A 14,886-nucleotide genomic window follows, 5' to 3' on the forward strand; every position below is an offset into this window, starting at 1 on the left:
TGTACACCCTGTGTCTGTGTGGAGTCTGGAGTCGCTAGGGCAACAGGCCTGCCTGCTCTGCTAATGAGAAGAGGGGGGAGGAGCAGATGAGCCAAGAACGGAGTGGACAAAAAAACCACAAGGAAATCAAGATGGCAGTAGCAGCTGTACAAATAACTAATCCAAAGGGCTTTGCCTTTTCAAACACGGCAGAAAGCTAACACAATATCCCCCATCACCTTAATTCAGCCACTTATTTAGATAAATATCAAGTTACATTTAGAAGTCACGTTAACAAAGAAAGAACATTTAAAATATATTGCTGCGTTTTGTAAACGCAGATCTAAAATGCTTCATAATTTCTGCTCGGCGTCAGACTCATGTTGTGCTTCAGTTGCACTTCTGCACTTGCATGAGAGTTCTCGAACAGGCATTATTATGTCAGCGGACAGCGCTCTGACTGATGTCTAGCTACTTTTCTTCTGTACTTTTCTCAGTGCAGCCAGCCTATTTCCCCCCTGGTAAAATGCAAGATTAATTTGTGAAAAACATTAGGAAATGTAGCTGTCAATATTCTTCCTTATGATAAACAGAAATATGATGGCCATGGATAGTTTTTGCTTTTTCATTGTAAGCTCATTACTTGTGTGGCTGCCAGCCAAATAACGTTGCGCTTCTGTTGTCATCTGATGGAAATGAAGCTATTATCTGCTGAATGTGTTGCACTAATATATTTCCCGTGAAGGAAAACTGCAGTTGCACGTCCCTGGTCACTCTATTGAAGCAACAACAAACAAAAAAAATCACTTGAATTTCAATATAAAAGGTGACCCCTGTAAAATACACAGCTGAACTCACATTGCTCCCACTTTCTCCAGTTGGGCTAATTACGTGTCTGGCTCAACTGTTCTGGAGAACTACGGTAAGCTTCATAATGTAAAATAATGTGACAGGTGAAATGAAGAATGCAATCTGCTTTATCTCCTAAAGTATTGCACAAGTTTACTGTAGGTATTTAATTAAAAAGTAGCTGCAAATATTTAAATGTATATAAAAAAAAAAAATTGTTAACGGTATTGAAAAACCATCCCATGGCTATTTCCAAATACCACAGTATACGTAAATATACGGTATACCGCCCAAGCCTAGATCTGATGGAGTTGACTGTATTGATGTGATGGAGTTGACTGTATTGATGTGATGGAGTTGACTGTATTGATGTGATTGAGTTGACTGTATTGATGTGATTGAGTTGACTGTATTGATGTGATGGAGTTGACTGTATTGATGTGATTGAGTTGACTGTATTGATGTGATTGAGTTGACTGTACTGATGTGATTGATGTGATTGAGTTGACTGTACTGATGTGATTGATGTGATTGAGTTGACTGTACTGATGTGATTGATGTGATTGAGTTGACTGTATTGATGTGATTGAGTTGACTGTACTGATGTGATTGATGTGATTGAGTTGACTGTACTGATGTGATTGAGTTGACTGTACTGATGTGATTGAGTTGACTGTATTGATGTGATGGAGTTGACTGTATTGATGTGATTGAGTTGACTGTATTCATGTGATTGAGTTGACTGCACTGATGTGATTGATGTGATGGAGTTGACTGTACTGATGTGATGGAGTTGACTGTATTGATGTGATTGAGTTGACTGTATTGATGTGATGGAGTTGACTGTATTGATGTGATTGAGTTGACTGTATTGATGTGATTGAGTTGACTGTATTGATGTGATTGAGTTGACTGTATTGATGTGATTGAGTTGACTGTATTGATGTGATTGATGTGATTGAGTTGACTGTACTGATGTGATGGAGTTAACTGTATTGATGTGATTGAGTTGACTGTATTGATGTGATTGAGTTGACTGTATTGATGTGATTGAGTTGACTGTATTGATGTGATGGAGTTGACTGTATTGATGTGATTGAGTTGACTGTATTGATGTGATTGAGTTGACTGCACTGATGTGATTGATGTGATTGAGTTGACTGTACTGATGTGATGGAGTTGACTGTATTGATGTGATTGAGTTGACTGTATTGATGTGATGGAGTTGACTGTATTGATGTGATTGAGTTGACTGTATTGATGTGATTGAGTTGACTGTATTGATGTGATTGATGTGATTGAGTTGACTGTACTGATGTGATGGAGTTAACTGTATTGATGTGATTGAGTTGACTGTATTGATGTGATTGAGTTGACTGTATTGATGTGATTGAGTTGACTGTATTGATGTGATTGAGTTGACTGTATTGATGTGATTGATGTGATTGAGTTGACTGTACTGATGTGATGGAGTTAACTGTATTGATGTGATTGAGTTGACTGTATTGATGTGATTGAGTTGACTGTATTGATGTGATGGAGTTGACTGTATTGATGTGATGGAGTTGACTGTATTGATGTGATTGAGTTGACTGTATTGATGTGATTGAGTTGACTGCACTGATGTGATTGATGTGATTGAGTTGACTGTACTGATGTGATGGAGTTGACTGTATTGATGTGATTGAGTTGACTGTATTGATGTGATGGAGTTGACTGTATTGATGTGATTGAGTTGACTGTATTGATGTGATTGAGTTGACTGTATTGATGTGATTGATGTGATTGAGTTGACTGTACTGATGTGATGGAGTTAACTGTATTGATGTGATTGAGTTGACTGTATTGATGTGATTGAATTGACTGTATTGATGTGATTGAGTTGACTGTACTGATGTGATTGAGTTGACTGTATTGCTGTGATGGAGTTGACTGTATTGATGTGATTGAGTTGACTGTATTGATGTGATGGAGTTGACTGTATTGATGTGATTGAGTTGACTGTATTGATGTGATTGAGTTGACTGTATTGATGTGATTGAGTTGACTGTACTGATGTGATTGAGTTGACTGTATTGATGTGATGGAGTTGACTGTACTGATGTGATTGAGTTGACTGTATTGATGTGATGGAGTTGACTGTATTGATGTGATGGAGTTGACTGTATTGATGTGATTGAGTTGACTGTACTGATGTGATTGAGTTGACTGTTCTGATGTGATTGAGTTGACTGTTCTGATGTGATTGATGTGATTGAGTTGACTGTTCTGATGTGATTGATGTGATTGAGTTGACTGTATTGATCTGATGGAGTTGACTGTATTGATGTGATGGAGTTGACTGTATTGATGTGATTGAGTTGACTGTACTGATGTGATGGAGTTGACTGTACTGATGTGATGGAGTTGACTGTATTGATGTGATTGAGTTGACTGTACTGATGTGATGGAGTTGACTGTATTGATGTGATTGAGTTGACTGTACTGATGTGATTGATGTGATTGAGTTGACTGTACTGATGTGATTGATGTGATTGAGTTGACTGTACTGATGTGATGGAGTTGACTGTACTGATGTGATTGAGTTGACTGTATTGATGTGATTGAGTTGACTGTACTGATGTGATTGATGTGATTGAGTTGACTGTACTGATGGGATTGATGTGATTGAGTTGACTGTACTGATGTGATGGAGTTGGCTGTACTGATGTGATTGAGTTGACTGTATTGATGTGATTGAGTTGACTGTATTGATGTGATGGAGTTGACTGTATTGATGTGATGGAGTTGACTGTATTGATGTGATGGAGTTGACTGTATTGATGTGATTGAGTTGAATGTACTGATGTGATGGAGTTGACTGTATTGATGTGATGGAGTTGACTGTATTGATGTGATTGAGTTGAATGTACTGATGTGATGGAGTTGACTGTATTGATGTGATTGAGTTGAATGTACTGATGTGATGGAGTTGAATGTACTGATGTGATGGAGTTGACTGTATTGATGTGATGGAGTTGACTGTATTGATGTGATTGAGTTGAATGTACTGATGTGATGGAGTTGACTGTACTGATGTGATTGATGTGATTGAGTTGACTGTATTGATGTGATTGAGTTGACTGTATTGATGTGATTGAGTTGACTGTATTGATGTGATTGAGTTGACTGTAATGATGTGATGGAGTTGACTGTTCTGATGTGATTGAGTTGAATGTATTGATGTGATTGAGTTGACTGTATTGATGTGATTGAGTTGACTGTATTGATGTGATTGAGTTGACTGTATTGATGTGATTGAGTTGACTGTATTGATGTGATTGAGTTGACTGTACTGATGTGATTGATGTGATGGAGTTGACTGTATTGATGTGATGGAGTTGACTGTATTGATGTGATTGAGTTGACTGTATTGATGTGATGGAGTTGACTGTATTGATGTGATGGAGTTGACTGTACTGATGTGATGGAGTTGACTGTATTGATGTGATTGAGTTGACTGTATTGATGTGATTGATGTGATGGAGTTGACTGTATTGATGTAATGGAGTTGACTGTATTGATGTAATGGAGTTTACTGTATTGATGTAATGGAGTTGACTGTATTGATGTGATGGAGTTGACTGTATTGATGTGATGGAGTTGACTGTACTGATGTGATGGAGTTGACTGTATTGATGTGATGGAGTTGACTGTACTGATGTGATGGAGTTGACTGTATTGATGTGATGGAGTTGACTGTACTGATGTGATGGAGTTGACTGTATTGATGTGATTGAATTGACTGTACTGATGTGATTGATGTGATTGAGTTGACTGTATTGATGTGATGGAGTTGACTGTACTGATGTGATTGAGTTGACTGTATTGATGTGATGGAGTTGACTGTACTGATGTGATTGAGTTGACTGTATTGATGTGATTGAGTTGACTGTATATATGTGATTGAGTTGACTGTATTGATGTGATTGAGTTGATTGTATTGATGTGATGGAGTTGACTGTATTGATGTGATGGAGTTGACTGTATTGATGTGATGGAGTTGACTGTATTGATGTGATGGAGTTGACTGTATTGATGTGATTGAGTTGACTGTATTGATGTGATTGAGTTGACTGTATTGATGTGATTGAGTTGACTGTATTGATGTAATGGAGTTGACTGTATTGATGTGATGGAGTTGACTGTATTGATGTGATGGAGTTGACTGTACTGATGTGATTGATGTGATTGAGTTGACTGTACTGATGTGATTGATGTGATTGAGTTGACTGTACTGATGTGATGGAGTTGACTGTACTGATGTGATTGAGTTGACTGTATTGATGTGATTGAGTTGACTGTACTGATGTGATTGATGTGATTGAGTTGACTGTACTGATGGGATTGATGTGATTGAGTTGACTGTACTGATGTGATGGAGTTGGCTGTACTGATGTGATTGAGTTGACTGTATTGATGTGATTGAGTTGACTGTATTGATGTGATGGAGTTGACTGTATTGATGTGATGGAGTTGACTGTATTGATGTGATGGAGTTGACTGTATTGATGTGATTGAGTTGAATGTACTGATGTGATGGAGTTGACTGTATTGATGTGATGGAGTTGACTGTATTGATGTGATTGAGTTGAATGTACTGATGTGATGGAGTTGACTGTATTGATGTGATTGAGTTGAATGTACTGATGTGATGGAGTTGAATGTACTGATGTGATGGAGTTGACTGTATTGATGTGATGGAGTTGACTGTATTGATGTGATTGAGTTGAATGTACTGATGTGATGGAGTTGACTGTACTGATGTGATTGATGTGATTGAGTTGACTGTATTGATGTGATTGAGTTGACTGTATTGATGTGATTGAGTTGACTGTATTGATGTGATTGAGTTGACTGTAATGATGTGATGGAGTTGACTGTTCTGATGTGATTGAGTTGAATGTATTGATGTGATTGAGTTGACTGTATTGATGTGATTGAGTTGACTGTATTGATGTGATTGAGTTGACTGTATTGATGTGATTGAGTTGACTGTATTGATGTGATTGAGTTGACTGTACTGATGTGATTGATGTGATGGAGTTGACTGTATTGATGTGATGGAGTTGACTGTATTGATGTGATTGAGTTGACTGTATTGATGTGATGGAGTTGACTGTATTGATGTGATGGAGTTGACTGTACTGATGTGATGGAGTTGACTGTATTGATGTGATTGAGTTGACTGTATTGATGTGATTGATGTGATGGAGTTGACTGTATTGATGTAATGGAGTTGACTGTATTGATGTAATGGAGTTTACTGTATTGATGTAATGGAGTTGACTGTATTGATGTGATGGAGTTGACTGTATTGATGTGATGGAGTTGACTGTACTGATGTGATGGAGTTGACTGTATTGATGTGATGGAGTTGACTGTACTGATGTGATGGAGTTGACTGTATTGATGTGATGGAGTTGACTGTACTGATGTGATGGAGTTGACTGTATTGATGTGATTGAATTGACTGTACTGATGTGATTGATGTGATTGAGTTGACTGTATTGATGTGATGGAGTTGACTGTACTGATGTGATTGAGTTGACTGTATTGATGTGATGGAGTTGACTGTACTGATGTGATTGAGTTGACTGTATTGATGTGATTGAGTTGACTGTATTGATGTGATTGAGTTGACTGTATTGATGTGATTGAGTTGATTGTATTGATGTGATGGAGTTGACTGTATTGATGTGATGGAGTTGACTGTATTGATGTGATGGAGTTGACTGTATTGATGTGATGGAGTTGACTGTATTGATGTGATTGAGTTGACTGTATTGATGTGATTGAGTTGACTGTATTGATGTGATTGAGTTGACTGTATTGATGTAATGGAGTTGACTGTATTGATGTGATGGAGTTGACTGTATTGATGTGATGGAGTTGACTGTACTGATGTGATTGAGTTGACTGTACTGATGTAATGTAGTTGACTGTATTGATGTGATTGAGTTAACTGTATTGATGTGATTGAGTTGACTGTATTGATGTGATTGAGTTGACTGTATTGATGTGATGGAGTTGACTGTATTGATGTGATTGATGTGATTGAGTTCACTGTACTGATGTGATTGAGTTGACTGTATTCATGTAATGGAGTTGACTGTACTGATGTGATGGAGTTGACTGTATTGATGTGATTGAGTTGACTGTATTGATGTGATTTAGTTAACTGTACTGATGTGATTGAGTTGACTGTATTGATGTGATGGAGTTGACTGTATTGATGTAATGGAGTTGACTGTATTGATGTAATGGAGTTGACTGTACTGATGTGATTGAGTTGACTGTATTGATGTGATGGAGTTGACTGTATTGATGTGATGGAGTTGACTGTATTGATGTGATTGATGTAATGGAGTTAACTGTATTGATGTGATGGAGTTGACTGTACTGATGTGATTGAGTTGACTGTATTGATGTGATGGAGTTGACTGTACTGATGTGATTGAGTTGACTGTATTGATGTGATGGAGTTGACTGTACTGATGTGATTGAGTTGACTGTATTGATGTGATTGAGTTGACTGTATTGATGTGATGGAGTTGACTGTATTGATGTGATGGAGTTGACTGTACTGATGTGATGGAGTTGACTGTATTGATGTGATGGAGTTGACTGTACTGATGTGATGGAGTTGACTGTATTGGTGTGATTGAGTTGACTGTATTGATGTGATTGAGTTGACTGTATTGATGTAATGGAGTTGACTGTATTGATGTGATGGAGTTGACTGTATTGATGTAATGGAGTTAACTGTATTGATGTGATGGAGTTGACTGTACTAATGTGATTGAGTTAACTGTATTGATGTGATGGAGTTGACTGTATTGATGTGATGGAGTTGACTGTATTGATGTGATTGATGTGATGGAGTTGACTGTACTGATGTGATTGAGTTGACTGTATTGATGTAATGGAGTTGACTGTATTGATGTGATGGAGTTGACTGTATTGATGTGATGGAGTTGACTGTATTGATGTAATGGAGTTGACTGTATTGATGTAATGGAGTTGACTGTACTGATGTGATTGAGTTGACTGTATTGATGTGATTGAGTTGACTGTATTGATGTGATTGAGGTGACTGTATTGATGTGATGGAGTTAACTGTGTTGATGTAATGGAGTTAACTGTATTGATGTGATTGAGTTGACTGTACTGATGTGATGGAGTTGACTGTACTGATGTGATGGAGTTAACTGTTTTGATGTGATGGAGTTGACTGTACTGATGTGATTGAGTTGACTGTATTGATGTGATGGAGTTGACTGTACTGATGTGATTGAGTTGACTGTACTGACTGATAATGTGTCTGTCTCTCCAGGCCGGCTCCAGGGTGCAGTGTGCTGCCAGGGCCGTCAACTCTAACAAAGACGAGGGACTGGAGGTCAGCAGTCCCATAGCTACTGTTAGTCTGGAGGAAGGTGAGGAGATCAATCAATTAAACCACGTTTTATTCGTCACATGCCTCATAAGCAACAGGTGTAGACTAACAGTGAAATGCTTTGTTATGGGTCCTTTTTCCAACCATGCAGAGTTAAAGATAATTGTAAAACATTTTGAAATAGTAACACAAGGAATGAATACACAGTGAATAAAGAATAACGAGTACAAAAATTACATGGCAAATACTGGGAGTACCAGTACCGAGTCGATGTGCAGGGGTACGGGGAAATTGAGGTAGCTATGTACATATAGGTAGGGATAAATTGACGAGGCAACAGGATGGATATTAGTGTACCCAGCTCCACGATGGGCTAGAGGAGGCTTAGCCCCCTCAGTTCAAACTTGTGCCCCCTCAGTTTGAATTATGTCCCTATATAAAAATAGCAACAACAAAAAAAAGTTCAAATGACTGAGTCACAGATTAGTGCAAAAACATGATCTGTATCTGCTCTGCACAATGGACCGTGTGCGCTGCAGTGTAAACGGAGGCTATAGAAAGGTTTGACTACTTTGGGTTTCCATAAAAAGCAGGGGAAAAAACGCTTCTCATCTCTGTGGTAAGTGATACGTCTCCTCCTGTAATATTTGATTTGGATTTATAAGGGCGGGGTCAAGTTAACCAGTCGGACCCAGTCCTGTGGAGAGCTCTACAGGAGTGTCTGCCCTATGATGGGGGGGGGGGGGGGGGGGGGGTGAGGTTTTCATCACAACATTGACTGACACAGAATTGATTGTGACCGAGCTCTCTCTGGGGCCTGGAGAGGACAGGGGGTGTTCTGACCATTTCCCTGGGCTTGGAGAGGAAATGACTGCATCGTTCTGACCATTTCCCTGGGCTTGGAGAGGAAATGACTGCACCGTTCTGACCATTTCCCTGGGCTTGGAGAGGAAATGACTGCATCGTTCTGACCATTTCCCTGGGCTTGGAGAGGAAATGACTGCACCGTTCTGACCATTTCCCTGGGCTTGGAGAGGAAATGACTGCACCGTTCTGACCATTTCCCTGGGCTTGGAGAGGAAATGACTGCATCGTTCTGACCATTTCCCTGGGCTTGGAGAGGAAATGACTGCACCGTTCTGACCATTTCCCTGGGCTTGGAGAGAAAATGACTGCACCGTTCTGACCATTTCCCTGGGCTTGGAGAGGAAATGACTGCATCGTTCTGACCATTTCCCTGGGCTTGGAGAGGAAATGACTGCACCGGAAGAAAAAAATCCTGGGTGTGGCACGAAAGTTGTCACTGCTGGGGCGTTCTGGAGACAACCCCAGTGTCCACTGTGCATCGTTGGGAGAGAATGCTCCCATGTGGGGCCTTCCCGTTCCTGCTCTATTTACCATGCCTTCTCAAACAGCTACAACTGTATATGTATTCACACATCAAGTCTTCTCTTGAGTTGGGCTCAGGGATGGAACAACTGTTGAACGTGTGTGTGTGTGTGTGTGTGTGTGTGTGTGTGTGTGTGTGTGTGTGTGTGTGTGTGTGTGTGTGTGTGTGTGTGTGTGTGTGTGTGTGCGTGCGTGCGTGCGTGCGTGCGTGCGTGCGTGCGTGCGTGCGTGCGTGCGTGCGTAGAGTGGCTGTAGGTCGGTCTATGGGTGGATGTGAGAGTGGGGGTAGAGGTCTTTAGGTGGGAGAGGTGGGGTAGAGGTCTTTAGGTGGGAGAGTGGGGGTAGAGGTCTTTAGGTGGGAGAGGTGGGGTAGAGGTCTTTAGGTGGGAGAGTGGGGGTAGAGGTCTTTAGGTGGGAGAGGTGGGGTAGAGGTCTTTAGGTGGGAGAGGTGGGGGTAGAGGTCTTTAGGTGGGAGAGGTGGGGTGAAAGCGTGTATGTGTTCCACATCTGTTGCTATGGGGAAATGATGTTATGGGACAGTATAGGATGGAATCACAAGCTGTAATGTAAAATGGGGACATACTTCTCCCATAGGCAAAGAAACTCAAAAGGGTGATGATATTATTAACAGTAATTTCGAATCAGAATGTGCAAATTGTCCAAAAAGATGGAAAGTGGATCCTTTTTAATATGTTATTGGACCACAAACAGATTTGGCTAATTAATCTATAAGGTGTGAATATACATTATATTAGAAATCGAAACTGGATGTTTTTCAGCGATAGATAGGAGGGGTTGAGGGTAGCTGAAGGGTGGGACTAAAAATATAGTAAAAAAATATAAATTATGTAAATTATAAACTGGGTGGTTCGAGCCCTGAATGCTGATTGGCTGTAAGCTGTGATATATCAGACCGTATACCACCGGTATGACCCGAAAAATATTTGTATTGCTCTAATTACGTTTTGTAACCAGTTTCTAATAGCAATAAGTCACCTCGGGTGTTTGTGGCATATTGCCAATATACCACGGCTAAGGGCTGTGTCCAGGCACTGCGTTGCGTTGTACATAAGAACAGCCCTTAGCCGTGGTATATTGACCATATACCACAAAACCCTCGGACCTTATATCTTAAATATACCTTTTCTGTCATATGTATATAGTATGTATAAGCTGGAAGTAGAAGACTAAGTGTTGTTGTCCATTAAGGTACTCCAATTAGGGGAGGGGTGGTAGGGTTAGGGGAAAATAATGAAGAAGGAAAATATATTAAAATATATTATAAAAAAAATATATATTATTAAAAAATATATATATGGGGGTTTGGAAATGATGCAGACAATTACACCACTAGAACCCAACAATCTATCTGTTGCTATAGCTGATCAGAAAAAAAAAGGAATATATACTTAAATTAAAATAAAAGGCCCATGCGGGGAAGCTTGTGCCCCTGCATCGCCAAAAGGTTAGTGGACAGTGTTTAGGGCCCTAAAGTGTTCATCTGCATCGCCAAAAGGTTAGTGGACAGTGTTTAGGGCCTTAAAGTGTTCATCTGCCTTGTGCCAAAAGGTTAGTGGACAGTGTTTAGGGCCCTAAAGTGTTCATCTGCATCGCCAAAAGGTGAGTGGACAGTGTTTAGGGCCCTAAAGTGTTCATCTGCCTTGGGCCAAAAGGTGAGTGGACAGTGTTTAGGGCCCTAAAGTGTTCATCTGCATCGCCAAAAGGTGAGTGGACAGTGTTTAGGGCCCTAAAGTGTTCATCTGCCTTGGGCCAAAAGGTTAGTGGACAGTGTTTAGGGCCTTAAAGTGTTCATCTGCATCGCCAAAAGGTTAGTGGACAGTGTTTAGGGCCCTAAAGTGTTCATCTGCATCGCCAAAAGGTTAGTGGACAGTGTTAAGGGCCTTAAAGTGTTCATCTGCATCGCCAAAAGGTTAGTGGACAGTGTTTAGGGCCCTAAAGTGTTCATCTGCATCGACAAAAGGTGAGTGGACAGTGTTTAGGGCCCTAAAGTGTTCATCTGCCTTGTGCCAAAAGGTTAGTGGACAGTGTTTAGGGCCCTAAAGTGTTCATCTGCCTTGTGCCAAAAGGTTAGTGGACAGTGTTTAGGGCCCTAAAGTGTTCATCTGCCTTGTGCCAAAAGGTTAGTGGACAGTGTTTAGGGCCCTAAAGTGTTCATCTGCATCGCCAAAAGGTGAGTGGACAGTGTTTAGGGCCCTAAAGTGTTCATCTGCATCGACAAAAGGTGAGTGGACAGTGTTTAGGGCCCTAAAGTGTTCATCTGCCTTGTGCCAAAAGGTGAGTGGACAGTGTTTAGGGCCCTAAAGTGTTCATCTGCATCGACAAAAGGTTAGTGGACAGTGTTTAGGGCCCTAAAGTGTTCATCTGCATCGCCAAAAGGTTAGTGGACAGTGTTTAGGGCCTTAAAGTGTTCATCTGCATCGCCAAAAGGTGAGTGGACAGTGTTTAGGGCCTTAAAGTGTTCATCTGCATCGCCAAAAGGTGAGTGGACAGTGTTTAGGGCCCTAAAGTGTTCATCTGCATCGCCAAAAGGTTAGTGGACAGTGTTTAGGGCCCTAAAGTGTTCATCTGCATCGCCAAAAGGTTAGTGGACAGTGTTTAGGGCCCTAAAGTGTTCATCTGCATCGCCAAAAGGTGAGTGGACAGTGTTTAGGGCCCTAAAGTGTTCATCTGCATCGCCAAAAGGTGAGTGGACAGTGTTTAGGGCCTTAAAGTGTTCATCTGCATCGCCAAAAGGTTAGTGGACAGTGTTTAGGGCCTTAAAGTGTTCATCTGCCTTGTGCCAAAAGGTTAGTGGACAGTGTTTAGGGCCCTAAAGTGTTCATCTGCATCGCCAAAAGGTTAGTGGACAGTGTTTAGGGCCTTAAAGTGTTCATCTGCCTTGTGCCAAAAGGTGAGTGGACAGTGTTTAGGGCCTTAAAGTGTTCATCTGCATCGCCAAAAGGTGAGTGGACAGTGTTTAGGGCCCTAAAGTGTTCATCTGCATCGCCAAAAGGTTAGTGGACAGTGTTTAGGGCCCTAAAGTGTTCATCTGCATCGCCAAAAGGTGAGTGGACAGTGTTTAGGGCCCTAAAGTGTTCATCTGCATCGCCAAAAGGTGAGTGGACAGTGTTTAGGGCCCTAAAGTGTTCATCTGCATCGCCAAAAGGTTAGTGGACAGTGTTTAGGGCCCTAAAGTGTTCATCTGCATCGCCAAAAGGTTAGTGGACAGTGTTTAGGGCCCTAAAGTGTTCATCTGCATCGCCAAAAGGTTAGTGGACAGTGTTTAGGGCCCTAAAGTGTTCATCTGCATCGCCAAAAGGTTAGTGGACAGTGTTTAGGGCCCTAAAGTGTTCACCTGCATCGACAAAAGGTTAGTGGACAGTGTTTAGGGCCCTAAAGTGTTCATCTGCATCGCCAAAAGGTTAGTGGACAGTGTTTAGGGCCTTAAAGTGTTCATCTGCATCGCCAAAAGGTGAGTGGACAGTGTTTAGGGCCTTAAAGTGTTCATCTGCATCGCCAAAAGGTTAGTGGACAGTGTTTAGGGCCTTAAAGTGTTCATCTGCATCGCCAAAAGGTGAGTGGACAGTGTTTAGGGCCCTAAAGTGTTCATCTGCCTTGGGACAAAAGGTGAGTGGACAGTGTTTAGGGCCCTAAAGTGTTCATCTGCATCGCCAAAAGGTGTAGTGGACAGTGTTTAGGGCCCTAAAGTGTTCATCTGCATCGCCAAAAGGTGAGTGGACAGTGTTTAGGGCCCTAAAGTGTTCATCTGCATCGCCAAAGGTAGTGGACAGTGTTAGGCCCTAAAGTGTTCATCTGCATCGCCAAAAGGTTAGTGGACAGTGTTTAGGGCCCTAAAGTGTTCATCTGCATCGCCAAAAGGTTAGTGGCAGTGTTAGCCCAAAGTGTACTGTTAGGGCCCTAAAGTGTTCATCTGCCTTGTGCCAAAAGGTTAGTGGACAGTGTTTAGGGCCCTAAAGTGTTCATCTGCATCGCCAAAAGGTTAGTGGACAGTGTTTAGGGCCCTAAAGTGTTCATCTGCATCGACAAAAGGTTAGTGGACAGTGTTTAGGGCCCTAAAGTGTTCATCTGCCTTGGGCCAAAAGGTTAGTGGACAGTGTTTAGGGCCCTAAAGTGTTCATCTGCCTTGGGCCAAAAGGTGAGTGGACAGTGTTTAGGGCCCTAAAGTGTTCATCTGCCTTGGGACAAAAGGTGAGTGGACAGTGTTTAGGGCCCTAAAGTGTTCATCTGCATCGCCAAAAGGTGAGTGGACAGTGTTTAGGGCCCTAAAGTGTTCATCTGCATCGCCAAAAGGTTAGTGGACAGTGTTTAGGGCCCTAAAGTGTTCATCTGCATCGCCAAAAGGTGAGTGGACAGTGTTTAGGGCCCTAAAGTGTTCATCTGCATCGCCAAAAGGTGAGTGGACAGTGTTTAGGGCCTTAAAGTGTTCATCTGCCTTGGGCCAAAAGGTGAGTGGACAGTGTTTAGGGCCTTAAAGTGTTCATCTGCCTTGGGCCAAAAGGTTAGTGGACAGTGTTTAGGGCCTTAAAGTGTTCATCTGCCTTGGGCCAAAAGGTGAGTGGACAGTGTTTAGGGCCCTAAAGTGTTCATCTGCCTTGGGCCAAAAGGTTAGTGGACAGTGTTTAGGGCCCTAAAGTGTTCATCTGCCTTGGGCCAAAAGGTTAGTGGACAGTGTTTAGGGCCCTAAAGTGTTCATCTGCCTTGTGCCAAAAGGTTAGTGGACAGTGTTTAGGGCCCTAAAGTGTTCATCTGCCTTGTGCCAAAAGGTTAGTGGACAGTGTTTAGGGCCCTAAAGTGTTCATCTGCATCGCCAAAAGGTTAGTGGACAGTGTTTAGGGCCCTAAAGTGTTCATCTGCATCGACAAAAGGTTAGTGGACAGTGTTTAGGGCCCTAAAGTGTTCATCTGCCTTGGGCCAAAAGGTTAGTGGACAGTGTTTAGGGCCCTAAAGTGTTCATCTGCCTTGGGCCAAAAGGTGAGTGGACAGTGTTTAGGGCCCTAAAGTGTTCATCTGCCTTGGGACAAAAGGTGAGTGGACAGTGTTTAGGGCCCTAAAGTGTTCATCTGCATCGCCAAAAGGTGAGTGGACAGTGTTTAGGGCCCTAAAGTGTTCATCTGCATCGCCAAAAGGTTAGTGGACAGTGTTTAGGGCCCTAAAGTGTTCATCTGCATCGCCAAAAGGTGAGTGGACAGTGTTTAGGGCCCTAAAGTGTTCAT

At 41.8% G+C, this 14,886-nt stretch overlaps 1 protein-coding gene across 1 annotated transcript in view; it reads left to right on the plus strand.

Moving 5' to 3' along the window:
- LOC106590844 (FRAS1-related extracellular matrix protein 2) overlaps window positions 1-14,886 on the plus strand; it is a 244,869-nt gene that overhangs the window by 189,489 nt on the left and 40,494 nt on the right. The window contains exon 16 of the mRNA XM_045690232.2: window positions 8,204-8,303. Within this exon, the coding sequence (XP_045546188.1) occupies window positions 8,204-8,303 (100 nt within the window). The remainder of the gene's footprint in view (window positions 1-8,203; window positions 8,304-14,886) is intronic.

Source organism: Salmo salar, chromosome 11 (assembly GCF_965601325.2).
Source record: "Salmo salar chromosome 11, fSalSal1, whole genome shotgun sequence".
NCBI lineage: Eukaryota > Metazoa > Chordata > Actinopteri > Salmoniformes > Salmonidae > Salmo > Salmo salar.